Genomic DNA, 25,779 nt, shown 5'->3' with positions numbered 1-25,779 from the left:
TTTCACATTTGAAATAAATAAATACATTTCAGTTTTCCGCACTCTCGCGGGAATATCTCCGCACTGGAGCGAGGTTAAGTTTCACTTTCGATTGCATGATATAGCCCAGCGCAACACCTTCATCACACATGTTGCCACTTGTTTGTAGCATTTTCAGGCGATTTGTAATCTGTTTTAGAAAAACGATGTGTTTTTTGATATTTGTGGAGTTAGGTGGTCCGCGAGTGTGTTTTTATTGGTTAAGTGGTCCTTGGAATGAAAAAGTTTGAGAAACACTGCTTTAAGGGGATGACTTTAAATGTAATTGTGTCCAAAACATAAATATATTTAGTGTAATCATATATATGTTCGGCACCGACATCGTATAAAAGCATTATTCCCTCTCAGTGGCGAGCCCGTCTTCATAGTAACTCGCAGACGGCATTTAACCCTTCACATTCTAACAGAAACTGAACAGGCAGAAGGGGCCCTGACGGCTCGCCACTGTTCCCTCTAAACTGTGGGTTTTCTCCGGAAGTTTGTCCTTGTACGATGTGAGGGTCGATAGAGGGTGTCGTTTTTTCTCATACTGATATTCTGAACAATCTGTGCTATTGTATTAGCTGTAAAGTGTCTCTACTGTAGGCTATTTTTATTATATGTATGTACAGCACTTTGGCTCGACCAAAAATCGTTTATAAATGTGCTATATAAATAAAACTTGATTTGATTATAATAATGTTGGGTTAAAAAGATCAGCATGAAAGAATATTTTATTTAAATTGTTAAAGTCTATATTGTAGCTCCTGTCACACTCTTGCTAACTCACAGGAGGGGATTAGTGATGAGCTAATTGTATCCGTGTTGTTAACACTGAATGTGTGAAATGAAGCTTCATCACACGTGTTTGTAACTGTGCCAATGAGCTGAGGAGAGAGAGAGAGAGAGAACAGATGATAAAGTGACAGAGGACAAACACTCGCACCTCTGAGATAAACTACATTTTAAGATATTGAGATTATACCAAAACCAATGTTTCTGATGTTGTCTTTTTTTTAAGAAGTGATTTTACTTTTCTACACAGAAAAATAAAACGACAGTCAAATTCATTTCACTCAGTTTGTCTATTTAATATATAAAATACGGTAAAACATACGCAAAAAGGGTAAGGTTTCAAGGGACTTGGATACTTTGGTACAACAAACACTTTTTTGTAAAAGCGGTATAGAATTTCAATAACATATCAGTGCATACTTTGTATATGAAAATATACACAAATTGTATATCATTCTCAAAAAACACAAAGAAATATTTTCTTTACAACAAAAACCCAAAGCAGACTAGCTCAACACAATATATTAGCTATACATTTCATCTTTAGTATTTCATATGCTACATTATTCTGAGCCGTGATGCATGTCCTGTATCATTACTGTACGTAACATACGTTGTGTTACCTGTATCCCATGCATTTACATTTTTTTCAAATTTAATGAATTACTAATTTCAGTTGTTTCCCGTTTTTATAAATATATTCTATATCTTAATTAAAATTGCAGCATTTAACTGGCATTTCCTTCATTGCATTTGCTAATACCACAAGAACTGATCGTGCAATTTTCAGCAAGTTGTTTTAAAAAAAGGAAACCAGTACTATATGTTCATGATAAGGAAGAGAAAATAAAAAAAATGAAACCAGTACTATATGTTCATGATAAGGAAGAGAAAATAAAAACTATCCTACACAAAATAGCAATAAAATAAAAGCTCCATAATAATATCATTATCATAATAATAAACAATGGAACTGTCACCAGCACAAATTAATCCAAAAATAGTGAGTTTCTAAAAAACATTGTACACAACGAGTAACAGGGTGCAGGTTGTCATTTCTCATATAGATTGTCTTGTGACTAAGCTGCGAGTTGGACAGAGAACCTTTCTGTACATGAAGAACCTGCAGTGTGGTGTCACATCTCAGTCGACCATCAGCACCCACAAACAGTTCCACTCAAATCAGTTTTTGAAAAAATAAAATGATGCATTAGCTCTGCCTGAAGGCTGGTACAGCTGGTAGTTTGGATCTTTAGAGCAATAGTTTTCCATTTGGGAAATCATTTGCAGTATAATGAGAAGTTTGACTCCACGCATAGTCTGTTAAATATGAAGCCAGTTAGCTTAGCATTACGACTGAACACAGGGGTAAGCAGCTTGCCTGGCTCTGTCTGAAGGTTGAAAAATAATGAAAAAACAAGAATACTATCACCATCTCAGTGAATAACTGATTGTTTCATCCAAAGTGAAGTGAAAAAAGTTGTCTTAAGAACTTGATGCTATATTCTGTCTTGAGAATATGGTTAAGTCCATGTTTAGCCTTGTAGTCACATCATTTAAATAGCCCAAATTAGCTACTGTGCTATGGATTTGCAGAATGATTCCCAGCAGTGCATCCAACTCATAATATAAGGAATATAAGGTATAAGGAAATTGGGTGAAAATGCTCATTTATATACATTTTATGAAAAATGTTATTACCTTTAGACAGAGCCAGGCTAGATACTTTCCCATTTCCTTCTTAGCCAACTGATTTACTGCACAAACAGTATTGATATTTAAATGGAATTTTCCATCAGAAAGTGCATTTTCGCAAGTTTCCCAAAATGCAGAACTACTCCATAAATGGTTCAGGAGGCAATTGTTCTCCGGCATGAGTTTGAATTGATGAATGACAGAAGAAAAACTGTACTAACCTGAAACTAGCAGAGTAAAAAGCTACCCATAGCACTGTCAGCGAGGGACGGAAAAATGACCTGATCATAGAAAGCCTCAACATGATGGTGAAAATGTGTCTCAACACAAACCCACAGTGGAGACATCAAACTCTGCTTTCACTCTCTGCTGTGACTTATCGCACCAAATGGCATCGATTCATAAAAGCAGCCACCTTCTGCACTTCAAGCAGATAATAACAGTCGACAAACAGCAGCCAGTCTGAGCATCCTCTCAAGGGAAAGAAAAGGTCGAGCAGTCAGGAGAAACTTCCTATTTGTAGGCTATGAACAACCCATGTACACACTCATACACACAACTTTGAAATGGTTTTCGACTAAACTAGAGAACATACTATAAAAACAAACACAGCACTTGGTAGCCAATTTCTTGACTTCTTTTCAAAGTGAAAAAAGGCATAATCTGTGTCTATGGAGGAAATTCTGTCAAAGAAGTGCATTTTATCTCCTAACTACGCTATAAGTGAACGGTTTGATGGGCAGGTGGTAATGGACAATATTACTTTGATCGTGGGTTTTTAAATAAGTGTGGAAGGAGAATATGATGACAAAGTGCACACACCATCAACACTAGCATAAAATAGTTTTACTGAAACACGTCGGCCCAACAGCTCTACCTAGTGTGGAGGAGCCCCTGCACCGGAGCTCCACATATCAAAGTCACACTCATATATGCAAACAGATCCACTGAGAATCAACACATTGCTTGTTTTTAGGGATACCTAGCAAAGTCTATGCAAATATAGTCGTCTGTACATACACGTGGTTGAAGCTGATAAGCTATTTCACTTTGTCGCCAACTGAAGCGGTAGAAATATAGAAAATGTCTTTCTCCTTTTCACTTTTTGAAGAGCTGAGGAGAGCTAGAGAGAGCTAAAGAGGACATCAAAGCTTTTGTATAAGGAGTGATTTTTTTATACAAAGTCAGAATTCCTATTCTGGACAACTAAAGGACCTTCAAAACAAGTTTTTTTTTACTCCAAATACCAACAGATAAAGAACACCTGGACTGAAAGACCCAAAGACTTTCCCTACCTACAAAAAGAGAGGCTCCAATAACTACTATGCATTTAACAGGATGGCATCTATTCCTGGTGATAAGCCAGGCGGCTGGCTGGATTTCTGGTGCAACAACTTCCATCCTGGAGAGGAGAGTAGGGGGGGGGGGGGGAGCGACGGCCACGTCTGAAAAGCATCATCAGTTTCTAGTTCTCGTGTCCTCGACAGTGATCTTTCGTCAGCCACTGCATCGTGTGCGAGAGGCATTTGTTGTTGTCGAGGAGAGGGGGGGAGTTGGCACTCTGGCAAGCTGCTCTCTGTCCCCCCTGTGGCTCGGGCCTGCCATGGGGGATGTGGTCGAAAATGTGGCAGCGTAAGGAAGAGTGATACATCTTCACCGGGAACTCCTTGGTTGCATCTGTTTGCTCAGTGCCAGATAGATGCTCAGTCCTCAAAACGTGTCCAGATTAAGTTCTATCCAAAAGTGCAGTTAGGAGGTGACTAATGGAAGGATGGACGGCACACGATCCGAGCGACGTTCAAAGAGCGAGAAGCGGCGAGTCGTACAAGTCCCATAATGACTACACGCCACCGTGAACAATGTCTATGTAAATACATGAAGGTGAAACCATGTGAGAGATTAATGTTTGCATGGTTTTGTCAGATTGCAACAAAGAAAAAGTTCAACACCTCATTTTCTACCAAAACAAATGACTACGAAGTCCATTCAAGCAAGAAGTCTTTAAAAACCTACCGTCCGTTCTTCACGGATCTACACGGGACATCCAGCTGATTTACTTTTAGATTTTTAAAATGTTTTTTTGGCAAAGACGCAGCTGAGTTGTATAATTTTGGACAGAGGCAGGTGTGTGATAATAGTGTCACATGGCAGTGAGGTGGGGGCAGTGGGGGTGTAAAGGATGTGTGTGTGTGTGTGTGTGTGTGTCTAAGTGTCACCAGAACTCCACAGTGGGTTCAGAGCGGCTCTATGTGACCCAGGTGTCTAATCTCATGCGCTTGATGTTTCCTCCCTCCTGATCCGGTTCGTTCGACGCCCTGAGGAGCTCCGCCGAGGGGCTGAAGTCGGGGCGTCCGCCGGGACCCCCGCCTCCTGTAGCACCGGCCGCGCTGCCCCCCCCCCCCTCCTCCACCAGCTGCCCCGGTGTCGTCGCGGTCGCTGCCTTCGAAGGAGCTGGCGTTGCTGCTGACGCTGTCGGCGGGCGAGCGGCCGGTCGGCGGCTCCAGGCACAGCAGGGAGCCCGGGTACTGGGGGGGAGCACTCAGGATGGCCCCCCCTGAGGTGGAGGATTGCATGGATGAAGACGGAGGGGGGCAGGGGGTGCTGCGGTCCCGCCCCGGGGACACGGGCTCCGACTTGATGCTCACACAGGAGTTGGTGTTGACGGTCAGCATGGCGCCTTGAGGTATGTGCGTCACCGGCCTGAGAGGGGGGGGGGGGGGGGCACAGAGAGAGGGAGACAATGGAGGGGGAGGGACAAAGGCGAGAAAACAAAACATTCAAATGATTAGCTACTTTACAAAAAGGCGTACAAAGAAACTGGAAGGTCAACGTGTCGAGACAAAAACTCCAAAAACAAGGCACAGCACCAACAGGGAGAAGCAACACTCGATTAATCAATAATCAATTCCGAGCCTTTAAAAGCAGAATAACCCCCCCCCCCCACTGGTATACAAAAGATCAACACAACAGCCCGGGAAGCGTGAAATGATTGGTGTGACAGGGTGGGTCGCAGTGAGGCAGCTATGATGTGAAGAAAAGACAGATGATGAAGCGGGTTAGAGAACGCGGTGAAACCGGAACTACGTCTCATTTCCTGTTTGACTGCAGACAGCAGCGGACATGCTTGGTGGTGGGGGGGGGGGGCAGCCAGAAGCGAACAGACAGGAAAAAGGAAGTGTGATACAGTACCGGCCCAACCACTCATCTCTACCCAAGAGCAGGTTGGACGGAGAGCCAACACTGTGGGGAGAAAACAAGATGTTGAGCCCAAACCAAAAGGAGAGGTGGATTAGAAGGCATGTGTGGAGAGAAGGGTGACACATTATTGCACATTATTACAGCAATAATGTTATTAATGTCTTCAGAAACAATAAAAAACCCTAATCTGCTGAGTTTATGTGACGAGGAAAATCTTGTTTTCTGATCTACAAACTCAGGAATAAATGAGATAATAAAGGACAGTGATGTATTTTGAAATGTATGTTTTTTTTACAGAGGCCCTTAAAAAATGATACTCATTTTCTATACAGCAAATACTTGTAATATGTATTAACTGAAGTATCGTAATGAAAATGTATCTTCACCTTATTGTGTGAGCTAAATTAAAACCAGCCTTTATATTTCTTTAGGCTAAACAAGTTGATGTTAAATACCACTTATTTATTTTCTTAATCACAAAGTATGGCCTTAACGTTCACTGTGTGTCGTTTGGATAGAAGCTCTTTAAAGTGGATTGAGACAAGCTCATGACATTTCACACACGCACACACTAGCAGTGGCTGTTCACCTCAGATTGGCAGCCAGACTGGACACCTGGCTACACAGATCGCTCTGTTTGTCCACGCCCCACATGCTGCGGACGAGAGAGAGACACACTTCAAGACCTGGTGTTCACGCTGCAGGAGACAAAACTGGAGCCTGCTCAGTGCTCGCCACGCCAAAACTGTGCTCTGATTTCACACAGAAGCTTCTCAGTTTTCTTTTTTGTAATTGTGTGGTTTCTGTTTTTATGTCTGTGAAGCCCTTTGGAACCTTGTTTAGAACGTGCTTACTAAAGAAATATTCATATTAAATCTTGATTTCAAATATAAATGAATCTTATATAATCTTATAGATATATAAAACGGTGAAAAAAATAGGTGAACGTTTTCTATCAAGGGTGTTTACAGTAGATAACACAAATTGCGTTCCATGTAGATAATACTTGTGACTTGTCTTTGCACGTCATTTTTCACTGGCAGAACGCAACTTGCTTTTTGGTATAGTTTTATAAAGCTCTATTCCATATTTTAAGTAAATAATAACATAATTTATAACAAAAAGTATGCACAGGCAAAATACTGTAAAATAATAAACTGCATATGGGTACATGGGACCTAAATAAAGGGTTAAATGCTTAATAGATCAGATAAAGGCCATTAAGAGGTAGCACCTTTGGCTTTTCAGACTGTTGAGTTTCTAATAAGAAATCCATTCTGCAGTTACTAATGTCACTAACAAAGGATCTTTGTTGTACCGCTCAAGTGCATCAACTCCAGCGAACCTGAGTAGGAGATATTCAGATTGATGTTATGAAGAGGCTGAGATGGTGAGATGCTGGTGAGAGGTCAATTCACTAAAGAGGAATGTGAATTGCTGGCGTATAAAAAGGTCATGGTATGGATATCATGCAAGCTGACAGCGAAGGTCAGTAGTAAAGTATTATGAGGGTTGTCAGGAGACAGAGCTTTTACACCATAAATATGTCAGCCGCCGCCACCACCATCTTCCCTGAGGCGGGACGCGAGTGTCGGAGCAGTTTTGAGGAAACTGATTGAAATTAAAGACGCAGCGCGGTGCAGAAAATGAAGAAAATACTTACACCAAGTTGCTGAGGGAGGCAAGACTTAGTTGCTGCTGTTGTTGTTGCTGTAGCTGCTGCTGTTGCTGTTGTTGCTGGGAAACAACCTGCTGCTGTTGCCATGACGACACACTGGTGGGCAGCAAGCCGCCAGGAGACGCCAGAGCGTGTAGAGCAGTGATGTCTGCGCTGGTCAGCTGGTACTCTGACAGGGGATACAAAAATAAAAATCACAACAAAGTTCACATCTAATATTTAATTTCTTAGGTTTAAAAATGTGATTTGATTCACTTTTAATGAACTATGGAGGTAAATGAATACAAGTAGGAGAAACATTTAAACTATGACTAAATAAGTTTGTGCATTACTGAGACGACAAACACGACTAGACAGCACCACAATCCCTAAACTCCTACTGTGACAATATCAACATGATATTTTGTTGATGAACAAAAGACAAGACTAAAATGCATTTCAAAAAATAAATAAAAAACACATGAGACATTTCCTGTGTCAGGAATATATGTTAACACATAATGAGCCCAGTCAGAAGGATATAGTCAAACTCATTTACTTAAGTTTAATTTAAAAAAGGGCTCTGTAGAAAGAATAAAAAGTGACATTGACTGAAAAGTTCCATTATATTCAGATTTTAAAAGACTTTGACAAAGAACTAAGACTAAATAACAAACTAGCCGACAGAATAGCTACTTCAGCCTGTTGCTTTTCCCCTTAACTAAGAGGATATTTGAGCTGCTGTGTTCAGTTCACCTGTGTTGTACGCGGTGGGCATGGCGGAGAAGGGCAGACCCTGAGCCAGCAGGCTGGGCGTTGCCACGGAGACCACGGGCGTGCTGAGGCTCTGAGCGGCCTGCACTCCTGCTGCCAGCCGCTGGGCGTTCTGACGGAGGAAGACACGGACATGTTAGTCACAGCGGAGCAACGTCCTGTGTGGCCTCATGCTGAAAGAGTCACTTTAGTAAAGTGCATTCTGACATGCTGGGAATGACAATGTGTTTATGGCTTCATAAGTACATTTCAGCCAGGAGGATTTACCGTCAGCAGGTTCTTCATGTCATGCATCAAAGAAAAGTTTCTTTATTTGGATTACGCCATAACTCATAACATTAAGGCAATTTGTTCAACCATCAGATATAATTATCTAAGAGTTTAAGGATTTTTTAAAGTGCAATGTATGCGTTTATTTAATAGCGACGACAGAAGATTAGAAAAAAAGAGACACACTAACCATGGAAATTATGCTTTATAGATAATGTATTAAAATGAAGGCCACGATGTGGGTTACATTTTTTACTTCAGACTTTAAATTAAATACCTAATGCTTCGAATAACATTAATTTAATGTATCATTTTGTGAAAGTGTCATTCACTACTTACTCACACTAACTTCATTTCTTAATAATTTTTCACAAGAAATGTGTAGGTTTTTCATCAAGTATTGGGACTATATAATACTATTGGGTTCTGCAACAAACAATTATTTACATGATCAATAATATTCTCATTATTTTAATGATACATAAAGTCATTGCTCAACCTACACATTCCAGAAATGCAATTCTTCCATCTGCCATACTTTACAAAGTGTACATGCAACATTTTATATTCTACTTTGAGATTGACAACATTTCAGAATGCATTACACAGTCCCACAGTAAACTATAAATGTATGCAGAATAAAACAGGAACTGATTGTTATTTTGTAACTATTGTGACCCAAGTCTTAAACATGGGAACTGAATGAGCAGCAAATATCCTGTTTCTCCAGTGGATGTCACTGCAGGCCTTTCAGTTTGCTGCCTGGGAGCTTTCTGAACACACCAGCTGCTTGCTTAGTGTTTGAACATCAAGATTGTACTTATTTCTCACACAGGGGCAACAGATATTACGACGGAGTATTAGGGCCACACTTAGAAGAAACAAAACAGAGAGATTTCGAGAATAAAGTCGTAACCTTACGAGAATAAAGTCATAGTTACGAGAATAAAGTCGTAGTTTCATAAGTGACTTGAGAAGCGGACTTGGAGGAGATTGTCTCCTTTCTGCAGGAGGAAATGGCTGGTTCTGGCCGACTACACTACATTACATTGCATTTAGCTGACGCTTTTATCCAAAGCGACTTACAATAAGTGCATTCGACCAGGAAGATACAAACTTAAGAAAACAGAATCATATAAGTACATCAGGTTTCATAGAGCCAAAACATTTCAAGTGCTACTCAACTGCTTTAGATAAGCCAGTCCTTTATTAGTATATAAGTGCTTTGTTAATAATTATATCGCTCGAAGTGGAGTCGAAAGAGATGAGTTTTCAGTCTGCGCCGGAAGATGTGTAAGCTTTCTGCTGTCCTGATTTCAATGGGGAGCTCATTCCGATTCCACTACAAGGCTATTGTTCGACTCCTTCTGGATCCAAAGCCTTGATTACAAGTCTCATCGTTTTTTGTGAAACAACAAATCCCCTTTGGACAGCTCGTAGATGTAACCAACGATAGCTTTGTAGTCGGCAAGAACCAGCCATTTCCTCCGGCAGAAAGGAGACAATCTCCTCCAAGTCCGTTTGGTTCTTTCTTCGAAATAGACAGTTTCTTGCACAACCTTTTCAAAGTTTTAATACTTATGATAAGCTGATGCGCCAAAAGATTAAGTATTTTGTTATTTGAGAAACCTAAACTAAAGTACTGCTTCACAAGATGCTCCACATTCCTCATTATATTGCAGGACGCTGATGTCTCCTTCTCAAGTCACTTATGAAACGACGACTTTAATCTCGTAATTATGACTTTATTCTCAAAATCTCTCTGTTTTGTTTCTTGTGCGGCCCTAATACTCCGTCGTAAGATATGCTGCTGCATGTGTGAAACTGCTCACATGAGGTCGTATCATCATGTAACTGCACTGACAGACACACATCTCTGAAGTAACCATGACACTCTGGAGTCTGGGTCAAATCAATTATACCACACATGAAAGGAAAAAATAAAGATGTGCATACAGAAAAGCAAAAGAGGCCATCATTCTGCTCTGAAATGATTCTTCAGACCACTGAGACCTTTGGATACATTTACAGTGAGAGGGAGAGGGGGGGGGGGGAGAGGGGGGGGAGAGGGGGGGGGGGGGGGGGGGGGGGGAGATACACCAGAGAGATGGGCCAGATTCAATTAACTCCCTGTGTGAAGAGGTGAGGAGGGGAGGCAGGGTGAGAGTGATGAAAATGAATCACTATCCTCTGGAAATGAGATTCTTGCCTGTCAAAATAGTTGCCGATTAACTTTAAGTTGATCTACTTATTGACTGCTCCTAACAACACTTATCATTTGATTGAAAACAAAATGCAACCATATATATTAGGAGCCACAGAATCCTAAAGTATGAAACACTTTAAGCTTTCCATATAAAAGACACGACTCCTATGTGACATGCTGATAATGTAACGCCGGTGGGTTTTTCCTGATTGACTCTAATTTCAATGGAAGGTGAAAATGAGCGTCGGTGCAGGGGAACATGCTCCGTGGCGCTTCATACCACAATGCCAAGTGAACAGACACCCATGCTTGGAAGTGATATCGTACCATGAAGTAAATGGGCCGGGCTCAAACAGATGAGAGCAAGGATAACTCATGTTTCTAGATAATCACTGCAAAGATCACGATCCTAACCACACAACCATGAACCTCATGCAGTCGGGTGGGAATGACAAGTTGAAGACTATGCCAAAACAAATGTCAGTGGAGCAAGACCAAAACAATGAGAGTCTACATCGTAACCATGCTCATAATGTGCAAACAGCCGATAGCCGTCGACTCATGCGAGTGACTGACGCGAATCACCTCGTTTACCAACTCCAGCTCCTCCTCTGTCTGCAAGGGTAACAGAGACAGTTTGATTCATTTGCATAACTAAGGGTAAAGAGAGCAATTTGAAAAGAAATACACATAACATTTTTACTAGCAGATTACTTTGACCTTTTAAGTCATTCAAAGTATGCTAATTGTAAGTTATTGTGTAGGACCTGAGATCACAGAAGGTGCCCTATCACCTCCATCATTAGGAGAACATTAAATAGTTGACAAAAGATCCATTTAGTCCCTTCTGCAGCTTTTGGTCGTATCACAAGATCTTCTTAGACAGTTTTCTCCTGTTGCCAGGATCAGAAATAAGTAATCAAATGGTTTGAGGTTATGTGCCGCGCTGGTAGAGTGGGTTCATCAGAGCCTTTTGGCTGAAGAAGGGCAGAGCTGAGACTGAATAGAAAAGTTGCAGGCCCTTAAACCAAAACAAAGTTCTGAGAGCAACTGCAGGTGATATTTATCCGTTGGTTTGACCCAATCCACACACGAAAAGTCATGTGATCCATTGTAAGTATACAGATATTGGAGGTTTAAAGTACACACACAAAATGGTAGTGGTCAAACTGCTTAGGAAGATTGCGTGATACAATCAAGAGCTCCTTTCTAAATGGACCGTGTGAGTTGAAGATGTCAGCAGACGTGGGTGCATGTTTAGCTGATAAGGCTCTGAGGAATCTTATCAGTGTGTCAGTGGGAGTTGGCTGATTCATCTGAGACTTGGCCAGAGTGAATATTGAACGCAGAGTCGTGAACGCAAATCTCTGCTAAGAAGGAATGGCGAACAGCCTCTAGTTTTCTTCTTTTGAAATAATATAAATTGTTATATTATAATATAAATATATAAATTCCCAATGTTTTTGTAGAGTTTCCATTTCATTTATTGGCCAGTGAAGATGTGCTTCTCTGAAGTTAATACAAATAATTGCTAGGGTTTCAAGCGTCAGGGTTGTTTTGATTTGAAAGACTCTCACTATTTATGATCCCAGGTAACTACATGTGTGAACAGAAAGGTATAAAGAGACGTCTTCTTATTGTATAAAGGACCAGTTCAGGCTGGTTGAGCTCACCATCTGCATGAGGCTCTTCCCGCCCTGCGAGGTGATGACTCGGAGGTCTGGCTTGCGGCTGTTGGCCATCTGGGGGCTCGGAGGTGGGGGTGGCGACTTGGCCGGAACTACTTTCCCCAGACTGTTGCCGTTGGAAACGGTGAGGAGGCCTGGGGAGGCCCTGGCACTGGTGTATCCATTAGCTGCGGGTGGAAAGAGGTGCGAATGGACAGGAATCAATAGGAAAATCCAACAGGTGAATGCGAGCAGCGGGGTACGCCACTCCGACTCTAAATATTCCTCCACAGCTTTCTCTCCCGACTGTTCTGTTCTGAGACGCTCTCACGTATACACATTTCACAGATTGAATACATCTGTTTATAAAAAGGCAAACATCGCCCTCATCGAGAGTCAAATTGAATTTAAGTAACAATGTTGTACTTTTTATTATAGTACATTTCTGTTCAGCCACTACCGCCACATGCAGTATCAAAATGGACTAGCCTATGACCCACTGTTTAAAGTATTGCAATATTTATACATTTTTGATGGGTATCTATGGTAACTAACCAGGAAAAATGCATTTAGTTACTGCAAATTCAAATTAAACATTTCCCTCAGCTTTGCATTAAAATCATTCAAAGGGGGAAAGTCTTGTTTGTAATGTCAACATTTCTTCAAAAAATACATGTGATTTGGGAGCCCTTTAGAACATTTGACCACACAAACATTTAAAGAAAGAATTACAAAAAAATAAAGGACTATGATGTCCTATAGCTGCTGGGAATCCCATGCATGTCTTTTGAGGTTACAGGTGGCCTCCCTGTTCACTCCACACACACAGATGGTGCAGAGGAGGAGAGGAAGGCTGGGATTCATCATTGAATACAGACCAGATACCTGAGGAACTCTTGACGGTCACAAATAATGATTAAACAGACTCAGGATCTGAACAAACGCAGCAGTAGAGTAGTAGAAGACTCACGGACTGGACTTGGGCATCCTCCATTTGAATGATTCAGATCGCCTCCAAGAAGAGCACCTTTCGAATAAGGAAAAAGAGGATGTGAATAAACACCCAAAACAACACCAGAAGGTTTCACATGTTCTGAAATATAGTCCATAATAATGTGATATTTAACAACACTACACACTGGAGATTGTGCCAAGCCCACCTACAACACACACTTTTTAGATACTTATTTTTCTTTTAGTTTAATCAAATTTTCATCCTTAAAATATATTTTCCTCTAGTTCTTTCTTACTTTCAAAAAATGATTCTTTATCACACATTAACCCGGCATTTCACAGATTGTGAACTTCTTGAATTTGTCTTGCTCAGATAAGACAAAAACACGATCACGAAATCGTTGAATTAATTTAAAACATCATTTAAAAAAAGAAGAAGCTGTGCAGCAAATACAATTTTGATTTAGGAAACTTTACTTTATGAATGAAGCTACAAATGTATCGTCTGCTTCATATTGAGGTTTCTTTTAAACCTCAATATGAAGCCTTTGTTTTGGGTGATGACGTCATAATATTCGACTGGAGACATGATAAGCTTTTCAAAAACCAGAAATAGAAACTTCAAATGTAAAAAACAGTCGAACAGTGCAGAGGAATGTGATCCCCTTCCTGACGAACTGATCAGATCTGTACATGAAATGATAACAAATAAGGGATGACACCTGGTAACAACAGACGCAACATAACACAGTATTTTCCTAAATACGTCTTCACCCTCTGTTTCTGCCCGAGTTTATAAATCTACTGAGGACACTCACCTGCACTGGCTGGTCGCTGTGGCAACCCAGGAGACACCGTGTTTCTCTGGAGACCCGGTTGCTGTGGCGACAGGAGGTGAGTATCCGTGAGCGATGATGATGTTACATAGGAGGTAGTTACCAGTGAGTTGCCAGGGTTACTGAACTGCAGTGTGCTCTGATTGGACGCCTGCACTGTGACTGGCATGGAGAAGGTCTGGGACGGAGCGGTGGACTGCTGCAAAGCCGGGAGGGAGAAACTCACTTTTACTCTTCATCGCACAGAAAACTGCTCACCGCCTCATCGCCGCTTTTCAGAAATCATACAGTATACACAACATCTTTGATAAGCTTAAATATTCTTAAAAAGCGATCTTTCCACTGGGTTCTATTACAGGTAAGCGACACATTTGAATACATTTGAGTTTTAACACAGCAAAGCAGATGGTTTAGCATGTCAAATCAAATGAAATGTAGTTACCTGACAAATTCACAATGTATACACCTGAAGGGCCAAGTAACACTTTAAAGGGGCCATATGATGCTCATTAAGTCGAGGGAGGTTCTTCAAAGGAAGCACAGCATGAATTTAAGGCCACCAGGGTACTTTGATATAAGAGAGTTTCGTCAGCGTATAATATTTAGTTAAGATTTTCAGGACAGAAGCAGTACACATAGGGCCGGAAAAGAACCAACAAACTGTTAGTCCAAATAACAAAAAGAAATGAAGTTTCAAGAGAGTATTAGTTACAATTCCTTTAAAAGAATTCCGTCTCCTCAACTGCTTGAAATGTGCTTTATTAACATTAACCAGATATGATAGTGACTGATCATACATCTGTTATCTCTTGTGCTGATCTGAAGTTTCTAGCTCTCTGTAAAAGACCTGGTGATAAAAAGTGTGAAACAACCGGTTAGAGGAACTTCACCCCAGTAGCCGTTTCCTGTAGGCGCTTGAGCAAAACACAGAATAATAACAAAGAAGTGTTTTTATTCCACAGTCCAGAGAGAAGCAGAACAGTCTTTACAGTATACGAGATGACTCACCCCGTAGCGCTTGAAGAGGACATCCAGGTCCTCTGTGGTCTTACGGTACTTGTCATCATTCAGGGGACTCTGGTCGATCGAGTCTTCCCCGTCCAGCTCTGGGCTGTCACACCCGTTGAAGCCTTTCTTCCTCAAAGTCTATCAAAAAGAAAGTTAGGGTAGAATAAAATCAGCTGCTTGACACTCCAATACAAGTTCAATTCTGATGCCTATATTTATATAAATGTTGATTAAATATGTAAGTGAGACATTAGCAACACTACCTGAGGAGGAGCCGAAACTCCGCTAATTGGTTACTTCTAAATTTGCATTGTCAAATATCTTGGTCCTGGTGTTTCTCATACAAGAATTGTATTGTCTTAATTTAACCAGATGATGTGGAAAAGTGTGTTCTTGTGTAAAAGCTACAAGGAGGAACTAAGGAGTTTTATTAAAGTGGCAATAGACATTATGAAGTACATTTTGATTGCACAATGTAGTTGAAAAGTTGTCAGATAAGTGTTCAGATCTTGTACTTGACTTACTGCCTTCCACTTTTAAAAAAGGGGGAATTTGTTAACTTCTATAAAAGGATGATTGGTATCTTATTTCTCTTTAAGGCTATGTCTCTGTTTTTACACATTTTTAGATGACCGAAAAATCAAGCAAGTTTGCGACTCGTACACCAACGCTGCTTTGATTCGTTTACCTCGATAATGTCAGCATTGGTCCGGCTCTCGTGAGGCTCGTTGTACTCGGTGTATTTGAGCAGGACCTTGTCCATGTCAGTGCTGGCATACTGGAACAGCTTGTTCGCATGGTTGAAGATGATCAGAGCGATCTCGCAGTCACACAACACACTCAGCTCGTAGGCCTTCTTCATCAAGCCAAACTTTCGCTTTGTGAATGTCACCTGGGAGAAAAGAGCAGAGAAAGATGGGGAGGGGGAAACGGGGCGTTGTTTGAGTACACGCTTTAATCAAAACTAAGAAAACTCACTGAAGGTCAGACATTCAGGTAAACAGCCTGACTTTTGCCGTGTAGAACTTTCTCACTTTATCCATTCACTCACATCTTCTACTATTTCTAAGGTCTCAATGTTTCCCTTTCTAAGGGTTAACACTTGCTGTTGAGATAAAAATAATGAATATTCTTGGGTTTGATGTAATCCACACAAAAAGAGGTTTACACTTGCAAATCAAAATGAAATTCACAGTTCAGGAGAAGAGATGTTGATGCTATGCGAGTAATGTTTCAGCTGCCTAGTAATGAAAAACATACCCAATAAATGGTATTGTTGTTTCTCTTGGGCTTTCAGAACCATCACTGCACCAGCAGAGGCAGTGTTCAGCCTCAGTAATGAAGCATTCTTGTTTTTGTTATTGCCTTAACTGACTCATAACTATCAGCACAACAGTGCAATAACTAGGGATGCTCCAATCGCCAATTTTGGGGCCGACAGTGAAGAATAAATATATTTATAACTAGTTTAGCTAGTTCCAGAGGTAGATCAAATAGCTAAGTGTGTTAGGTCTAACTCTTAGTGTGTGTTTCGCTCCGCTCACCGGTCCGTCACAGCGGGCGGAGCTGCAGGATTTCTGCTTCACACGCGTTGCATACGCTATTTTACTGTCTTTTTCGGACACCTTAAAAAATACTTCCAGACCCGTGAAGCCACTTTGGCGAGCTTGTTTTGCCGCGCACAGAGAAAAGTGTCTTGTACTTTACGTCATGTGATCGGCTCTCCCGATCTGCATTTATAGAGAGCACCGATCGATCGGCAGAGAGTGAGTATCGGCGGCCGATGGATCGGAGCATCCCTAGCAATCAGACTTTGGTTTTCGAGCAATAACCAGTCACGATTCAATTCACTGCTAGTACAAACATGAATATGCATTGAAAGGAAGGGCTGTTCATTTCGACATTTGTTTATTTAAGTTGTTGCCCATATTCTATAATGTTGCGCTGAATTATTTGATATAAAAACAAGAGGATTGATGTACTTCGATGTTAAGGATCATAAGGAATGTGACAGAACACCCAGTACACCTTGGTCCAGGTAGAAAACTACATTGTAGCACAATTTGAAAAATCGTAACGATGAATGGGAATACGTTTATTTTCACATGTCAAAAGCACAGAGGACATGGTGACAAGAGTTTGGGAATTAAGAGTTTGATTAATTGTTTCACACAGATTAAGATGTTTTATAAAAGTTTGATTTGAAAAATGATCAAAAAGTGATTTGATTATATTTCAGTGACATATGCATACAATGCTGCACACTATTTGTCCAAGTAGTAGATTTGGTTTAATCTAAAAACAGTTACCTGTCAGAGTTTGTGACCACAGCTGGGAAGAGTTCACAAAAACAGTGATAACAGGAATAAAGATCCCCTGAAAATATCAAATTAACATTTTTGTTTGATTACTCCTCGAACTGGGAAAACAAGAAAGACGTTGGTTAGGGAGGAAAACAAGAGCCACGGTGACGGAGCTGCTGTGATTGTTGATCCAAGTGCAGCATTTTACAAATCTGGGCTGCTTGGCAGGAAGACAGAAATAGAGAAAGAGACATGACGCATGGCAGTGTGCTTGGGTTTTGAAAATACAAAAAATGAACACGTGGAGGACTGAGAAAAATCAGTCAGTCAAACATATTCTGTGGTGTGATGAAAGCAGAACACAAACTCATCCAACACCGTGCCTACTGTGACGCGGGGTGCCAGCCTCATGCAGGGCAGACTCGTGAGGAGAAAGGAAACAACAAATGGAGCTGAAAAAGGAACATTGCTGAGGCCATCCTGCTGAAGAGCAGCTGAGACCTTTCACTGCAGCTAATGTGTATATCTGAATGGGACAAAGACACAAGCATCAAGCCAGATCAACAATAGAGCAGCTTGAGAATCAGAAAACTCATTTAAAAAAAAAATTGCGAATGATTTCCAACTGCTGAGTTCCCAAATCTGCCTGGCAAAGATCACAGTGTGACTTCAGTAACTGCACGATGTATCATCTGTGATATTAATATGTTGATACTCAAGTTTCTTTTAATCACCGAGCCTTTTCATAAGTATAAAGATCATCTTTTCCAATATATTTGAATGATAAATGCTTAAAAATGGTGTTGATTAATATTCCGAAAAACTATTTAAAATCAGTTCTGCTTGGGTAATACCACTTTTAGTTTGAAAAACACTTCAAATAAAATGCTGGATTTTTAACTTAGCCACAGAAAAGAGTAACGTTAGTTAAGACTCACCTGCTTGTTCCTTTCGTCGGTGATCCGTTGGATCTGAATCTTTTTCCTACCCATGATGCTTTGCAGTCGTGGACACAAATGTCAGTCAAGTGGAGAGAAACGCCTCTCAGAGGGTGTGAGAGGAAGTGCAGTCTTCTACCGCTTACTTCAGCCCAAAAGCACTCCGACACAGTCATGCATCCGAGGACACGTGCACACACATTTCCCTGGCCAGGTGTGGGGAAGCTGCAGTCGCCTCGAGAGCGAAGAGTGTGATGAAGAGATGTGTGATGTTGAGAAGTGGAGGTCCTCAGTTCATCGTTTGGTTAACAAGGAAAAAGTGACAAACTCCCCTGCAGCTGCTGCGGTGAGGGGGGGGGGGGGGCGCTGCTCTCCTGCAAGAGACAGAGATACGGTTACTCAAATATCACAGACATCAACATCAAGACATGTGACGGAAATAATTCAATGAGATCAGTTCATAAGGGTCGCGCATTTAGAAAGAAAGAAATCATTTCATGTGAGGAAAAAGAAAATGTATATAATAACAAAGAAGACAGCAATGATGTGTTATTATAGCGGGGGGTCACAGGCACACATCATGGCTTCTGTCTAACCAACACTTCATTCTTAAGAAGCAACAACCATGATATAGTGAGAGGTTTTTTGTTTATTTACATTAAAGGGTTTATGATTTCATCTCAAGCTGTGCTATGTCGTTACTCGGTCTCCAAGGTGACTGTCGGGAGAGGTTTGTGTTGCATATCTCTCTCAAGTACATTTCAGCAGGTAAAGCTGCTGAGGAGAAGGATGATTCCTACACATTACAATAAGAAGAGGTGGATATATGCATGTAGAAACAAACCCTATCCAAGGCAGTATTATGAACTCATTGTAATCATCGACAGTTAACAGCTCCTGAGTCCAACATCTGTGGACTACTGGATTTCATTTCCAACTACACATTTGAGTGTCCATCCACTCATCAATGAATCATAAACTCTTGTCATTTATTATTGTTCTATCTTTGTAATGGCTTAATGATTGATTGAGTAGATGGATAATAGATGAGTGAATCCTAAAAAACTTGAGTCATCAGGATGCACAAGCAAAAGGTCAGCATGTTTTCTACACGCAGGGTGCATTAGCCCCTGTAGGGCCATTCCGTAACAACACTACACAAAGAAAAGCCCATTCTTCTAGGAGGAGATATCAGAGAAACGGACTCAGTATAGACAACCTAAGAGCTTTAAGATGAATTATAATTCATTAGTTATAGGTGTAAGCAGCTGTGCGGCATCAATGCATCATTAATGGTGGAGTGGATCCAGATTTATAAATCTTTATACAGCAGTGTACAACAGTTTCCCTTTGCTTAGTCATGTCAACATGACATTATATATTGCAGACTATGCATTTGATTGCATCTAGAATTAGAAATGACACTTAATCTTCATAACGAATCCAAAGGAACTAAACAGTAATGTAGCTGCACATATCCTTCCCCTAAAGTATGTCTCCAACCTAAATGAAGTTTAGGGTAGCACTGCGCAGTTAATCATATCACAGTTCTAGCTTCATCAGTTCATTAAACTTGCTCAGGTGTGATGCTGAAGGTGTTTGCATTGAAGGTGGCCACTCGGCTACATTAAATCAAGCGCTCCCTGGAGATGATAGGAAGGGTCGATTCATCGGCAGTTCATTAGAAGATTAACAGAAAAGTAATTGGCAGCTTTATTAATGATTGATTCATTATTACATTTTTCAACCAGAAATGCCCAACATGACATTTCTAGCTATTCTGATTTGAAGATAACTCTTTGGGCTCTGGTATATAAAATGTGCCTTTGTCGCTATTGTTCACATTCCCATAGGTTAATTGAGGATTGATAGAGGACGAAGATATCGGTTTTTCTTCTTAATCGTCTGAACCTTTCCCCCATTGTGTGTGTCCTCTATCAGAATCAGGTTATTGCCCATTAGTGTACTGATCTATAAAGAAAGTGCCTTGGTGTTTTGTTGCATTAAAAAAAGGAAATGTAAAAAAGGGGGTATGCAAGAGTCGAGAGAATAATAGAAATACTAGACTAAAATTACAAAAAAATACTACTATAACAAAAGTGTACGACACAAATGTAATATGTATAAGTGATTTATTTACAGTCTAGAGAGCTATATATTCAGAACGACATACTGTACATAGCTGAAGTTAACCATACCAGTCAAAGATGATTGATACTTTTGATTTTTTTTTGCTATTATGTATGTGTTTGTATAAATTCCCCAATGAAGGAACTGGTTTGGTGTTACACCAGCTCTGGAGTTGAAATTAAGACGGTAAGGCTAAAGATTCTAGTCTCCATGCTGTAGTGAAAAGTGGAAACAAAACAAGCCTTTACGTTACTAAATACATTAGCTTCCTTGAAATCCATTCTCCTTGCTACACAAAGGCTCAGGTGTGTTAAGTTTCCCCTTCAGTCTTAACCCTCCATGACCATGCTCTCCTGTGGGATTGTTGTCAGGCCAGATGGAATACTCCAGTGGAGCGCACACGGGGCCCCCACAGACCACATTGAAAACACTTCAGAGCACCAGCTCGAGAGTTCATCAGAAATTGTAATAAAATCCAACATATAATGTTCAACTCTGAAAATCTCAGTGTCATTCTATCAGTGCCATGTGTTACGTCAACAGTATATGAAACTTCAACCTTCTGTATCAGCCATATTCTTAGCAATCCATTTTCACTTTCCTGCTTACTAACTCGTTTTTAAAAGATGTTACTATCAGAAGACAATTGATTCTTCAAATAAATCAGCTGTGATAAGAATGACCCACAATAAATACAGTTATTACTATCACTATTCATTCAGTCACCACAGCAAGTGAATTATACATATTTAAATTTGACAAAAAGAGAGCATTACTATTGACCGGTATATTGGCAGATATTCTGATTAAGGTATCAGAATTTGATCAATTGATAAATAGAAAAATAAGCAGAAACTTTTTTGAACGCATTTTAAGGTTCCAGCGTCTGAAATGGCAGGATTTGCTCTCTTTGTTGTTTATGAAAGCAAACTGAATAACTTTTGGTTTTGTGACTTTTCGTCAGACTAAACAAAACATTTAAAGGTGGGGTAGGTACGTTTGAGAAACCGGCTCGAGATACACTTTTTGTTATATTCCATGGAATGCTCTTAACATCCCGATAGCAATGAATATCTGAAGTGCTTTGACAAAAAATCCATTAAAAAAAAACGTCATCTGTGGAAGCTGTAGCGCTGTAAAAAGCACGACCAATCATCTGAGCCGGCCCGGCTAAAATAACTGGATGGCCTACCTGCCTGTCAGCCTTCCATCTGGGCACAAACTTATCTCGTGCCCTCATTGGTCATGTGCTCGTTCGTGTGTGTTGGAGGAGGGGCTCTGTAAGGAAGTAGCAGATTTTTAACGGCTGTGTATTTTCAAATTCTAGCGCACTCGAGCTGGTTTCTCCAAAATGACCTACCCCACCTTTAAGGACGTCACTTTGGGCAATGCTCTCATATTTATTTTATTTTTTATTTCATGGTCAAAACTAGTATTGTTACAGAAATGTGACTGATGTTATCATGCCTCAAAGCTCAATGTGATGTTTTTAAAAAGTATCGTGTTGTTAAGATAACAAGGGGCAATTTTGTTGCAGCTGGCATTGAGATAAGCATCATACGAACATTCATTATACAAACAATTACCACGGATTACGTAATGTAAACCCAAACTTATTAATTTAACAGTGAGAAAAGCAGCAAATCATACAGGCTGGATAAATGACTTCAAAAGGTTATTGCATTTTTCACTCGTTGACTAATTGTTGCATAATGGCTTCGATTAGCTCATATTAGCTACTTCACAATGTTCTGAACACGAGTATGTTCAGTAGGAAATCACTGCTGTAAAAGGACATACTAGGCCAATGTATTGGATAACGTGATCATGTCAAAAATAAAAATGTTATTCAAATGTTATAAGTTTATATAAGTAACATTTTCTGTGACAACAGCCCTAAGAAAAAAACACAACTTAAAAGTGTTTGAATCCCACTTAATAATGTCCGCTGTCAAACAACATACACTAGCAATTACTTCCGGACAGCCTCACACAATACTCCAAAGACTGAATCATGTATGATGTGGTTTGTGCTGCGCCTTCATGGAGATTTTCATACATTATAAATATCTGTATTCACAGCGGCTCTGGACGTCATCATTCATTAGTGCAGCACTAAGGCACCAACTCTAAACAATTCGCACAACAAGACATGTAGACATAACCCACTGCGAGAAGGGAAAATGATTAAAACTTGTCTTCCCTGCTGATTTAAGTAACTTTACCACTGTCAAGCTAGAATATTATCTTTGATTAGCCGAAGAATGAGCAGAAAGGGGCAACACTGCAAGGCTTCTGTCTAGCCTCCATCTCCCTGCCTGCCCTCTGCATGGCTGCCCCCTCATTACTGTAATTGACACGTTCTTCCCTCCTCGTCCCCCTTAAGGCGCTGATGGCTCAATTAGGAGCTGGCCGGAGGACTGATTGGACGCCAAGATAATGGGGTCGCCGCTTGGCTAAAACTGAGCCCTGCATCCGGCCAGCCAAGCTCGCTCCGTGACATACGGAGAGCCATTGAAGCCGAGAAAGACAGCTTAAAAGTCAATCTAAAAAGACACTAGATAGTAGTGTATAATAGCAGAAAATGAATGACTTTTGCTTGGACAAGGTTTGCCTCGTTATATAAAGAGGGCATACATTTGGTCACTCTTTTACCAAAGTGAGCCACGCACATGTTATTGGAATCATCCAAGTGATGGTTATGCAACCCTTGAAATGTCTTCTGATGAAGGAGGGCGCAATCAAGCTCAGGGTAGGCATCTGTCTGCTTTGGAGCAGTGTAATTAGTGGCTATGACCTTTAGCGGATTATGCACTGGCCAATGAAATGTGCCAAAGCCCTGAGATAAGTGGTTGGAGCCTCAAACATGACTTGCAGTGGAGTTTGGCCATCCACATCCCTCAGACTGGGCTTTAGGACGGCCTTAATGGCTCAATCTCCACTCCCCAAAGATGGAGAGCGTTGATTTACATTTGCATAGTCTCGTGACTCTGCAGCAACCTTTCACCTGACAATAAAAAGTAAGATGTAGGGATGAAACATTCATGTATTTATTTCACCTTTAAGAATTACACGAACAAGACATGTGACTATCAGTACATTTGCTGATAATTGTTTGGAACGATTTGTCTTCAATGTCAGAAAATGATGAAACATGTCCACTGTAATGTATAGGTGGTCTCTTCAAATTCAAACGGTCCAAAACTAAATTAGTTTACTATCAATCAAAAAGGCGCAAATTCTCGAGTTCAGGTAGCTGAAATCATAAAATGTTTGCATGAAAAATCTCTTATCAAAAAGGTTGGACTACATTTCAACCAACTTAAAGAGTAACCAACACTAAATGTCAGATGCACATGCCACCTACTACGATTAAAGCTGGCACTTTTTTCAAACAGATCGTTATTTGAACCATTACCAAAAAAAAATAGTTTTACTAACGTACAGTATTCTTAGTTCTGTGTAACAAGCTCACTGCTATCAAAAAACACTACCTCAAAGCATAGTACCTAGTTAAACTATTTAATAAGAACATATTTTCATTTATTACTTGACTCCTCATGTCTTGCTTTAAAACAACCTCTAGCAGACAAATCAATACAACTCCTCCAATGAAAGCCCCAAGGTCTTACTGTCCCTCCCACTTAACAGAATAAAAAGGATATAGAAAGTAAATCACCCAGGATTATGCTTGAGTAGTTGAGAATATCAATAACAACTTTTTAGGCAGACCTGAAGTATTTCGCCCCACACAGAGGACTGAAACTTGGAATAAAAGATGTTGCCTTTGCATTTACTGTTTAATACAGCACATTCAGATGCTGCTGAGGACTTTGAGAAACCTTTGGTTGATTTAATCCTGTTCATTTTGGCCACCACTACTGGCTTTGTCAGCTTAAAATCATACCCATAGGAAGTGCAAGTTTCAATAACGCTGTTATTTCAAGCATTTTAATAAAATACTTCTGTTAATAATATTGTAGCAAGGTCTGTGGGCAGCCAAGTTGTTGATCCTGCTGTGAGGCAAACACAGAAATATGAATCTTTTTGATACGGAGAACTTGGCTTTGACTTAACAAAAAATAAGGATTCAGCAGCAAATCCAAAAAACGTACAATATACCTGCTGCTGATGGAGAACTGATTGCTGAAATGTGTCATCCACAACAATCAATCACTGTGACTGTACAGATGTTGATATCAGTCAAAACCACAGCTGCTTATGTCCATTGTACTGAATACATAGATCCCCATGCTCAAATCGTCACTTGTGCCCTACATTTACTAGGATTCCTCTTATGGTACAAGTAATATAGTCAGACTTACAGTAAATAAAGCCATGCAAATGCCCTTTAGCCAACAGCATTGCTGCCTGGCATTATTAATATCAGTCTAGTCTACACAATCTTACATAAGCACTCCACACAAACAAACTTAAACGTATCAATAAAGTATCTTTTTTCTTGAGGCTGTTGTTAAAAGGAATCTGGAAAAATGCAGCTGAATGAGCAGCTTTTAACAAAAAGCCGATAAAGTATGTGTCTGTTTTCATCATAATGCCATGAAACTACTGACCATGCTAGATCTGATATACGAGGTCCACATGAGGTTAGTTTTTTGTAGAGAGTGAGCAGGACTCATGGCTACAAAAACTATGACAGATGGAGACTGAGTGAGTAGGCCCACTCACGACAGACAGACAGACAGGTACCATACTGGCTCTAATGTGACAGGTTGGAAGCTAATACCACTATCATATCCTGATTTTTAACAAACCAAATAGGCCTACCCTCGTTTGAGTCACCACAGCCGGGGATGATTCACAGAGCAAAGGACGAGCTACTCTAAACAGGCCATTTCACAATGTTCAAGTTACGAGTCGACCGACAGCCATTACCTTCCTCTCCATATAACTCGGCTATGCAAGCTGTAGCACGCACTACTTTAAAATCACATTACGTACATTTAGTACTGAAAAACAGACTATTTCTATATGTTATATAAACCAATACAGTGATTCTTAGGATAATTACTTTGCTTTATTTAAATTGTAAAGCTAGCAGGTCAGCTTCTGTGCGAGGAGAAAAGACGCAGGAAGGAAATGTATCACTCCACTTACCCTGAAATATTGCTGATAAAAACTCGAAAATAGGCCAGTCAACACGTGCTCCTAATGTCTTAAGGTCTTAATTACGAAGCAGTAATTAATTACGCTGAGGTGACGTCTCTATTTACATGAATCTGCGGCATTTTATTCCATTTCATGTTGAAGTAACTATACTGTCCACCCCGGCGATACAGCGAACCCAGTGTACGATCGACGTCATTGAA

At 40.4% G+C, this 25,779-nt stretch overlaps 1 protein-coding gene across 1 annotated transcript; it reads right to left on the bottom strand.

Annotated features, from left to right (window-relative positions):
* Positions 1-1,084: 1,084 nt before the first annotated feature.
* On the bottom strand, positions 1,085-25,779 carry LOC117542585 (myocyte-specific enhancer factor 2D homolog). The gene is given in 14 exon segments (XM_034210340.1): positions 1,085-4,907; positions 4,909-5,208; positions 5,698-5,748; positions 6,296-6,361; positions 7,370-7,553; positions 8,120-8,249; positions 11,199-11,228; positions 12,287-12,468; positions 13,251-13,307; positions 14,053-14,269; positions 15,079-15,216; positions 15,767-15,970; positions 18,320-18,693; positions 25,568-25,779. Coding segments are annotated over 13 exon segments (1,767 nt in total). The 5' UTR covers positions 18,374-18,693; positions 25,568-25,779; the 3' UTR covers positions 1,085-4,753.

Source organism: Gymnodraco acuticeps, unplaced genomic scaffold (genome assembly GCF_902827175.1).
Source record: "Gymnodraco acuticeps unplaced genomic scaffold, fGymAcu1.1, whole genome shotgun sequence".
In the NCBI taxonomy this organism is placed as follows: Eukaryota; Metazoa; Chordata; class Actinopteri; order Perciformes; family Bathydraconidae; genus Gymnodraco; species Gymnodraco acuticeps.
The sequence above is the reverse complement of the archived record's forward strand: the minus strand, read 5'-3'. Positions and strand labels throughout refer to the sequence as shown.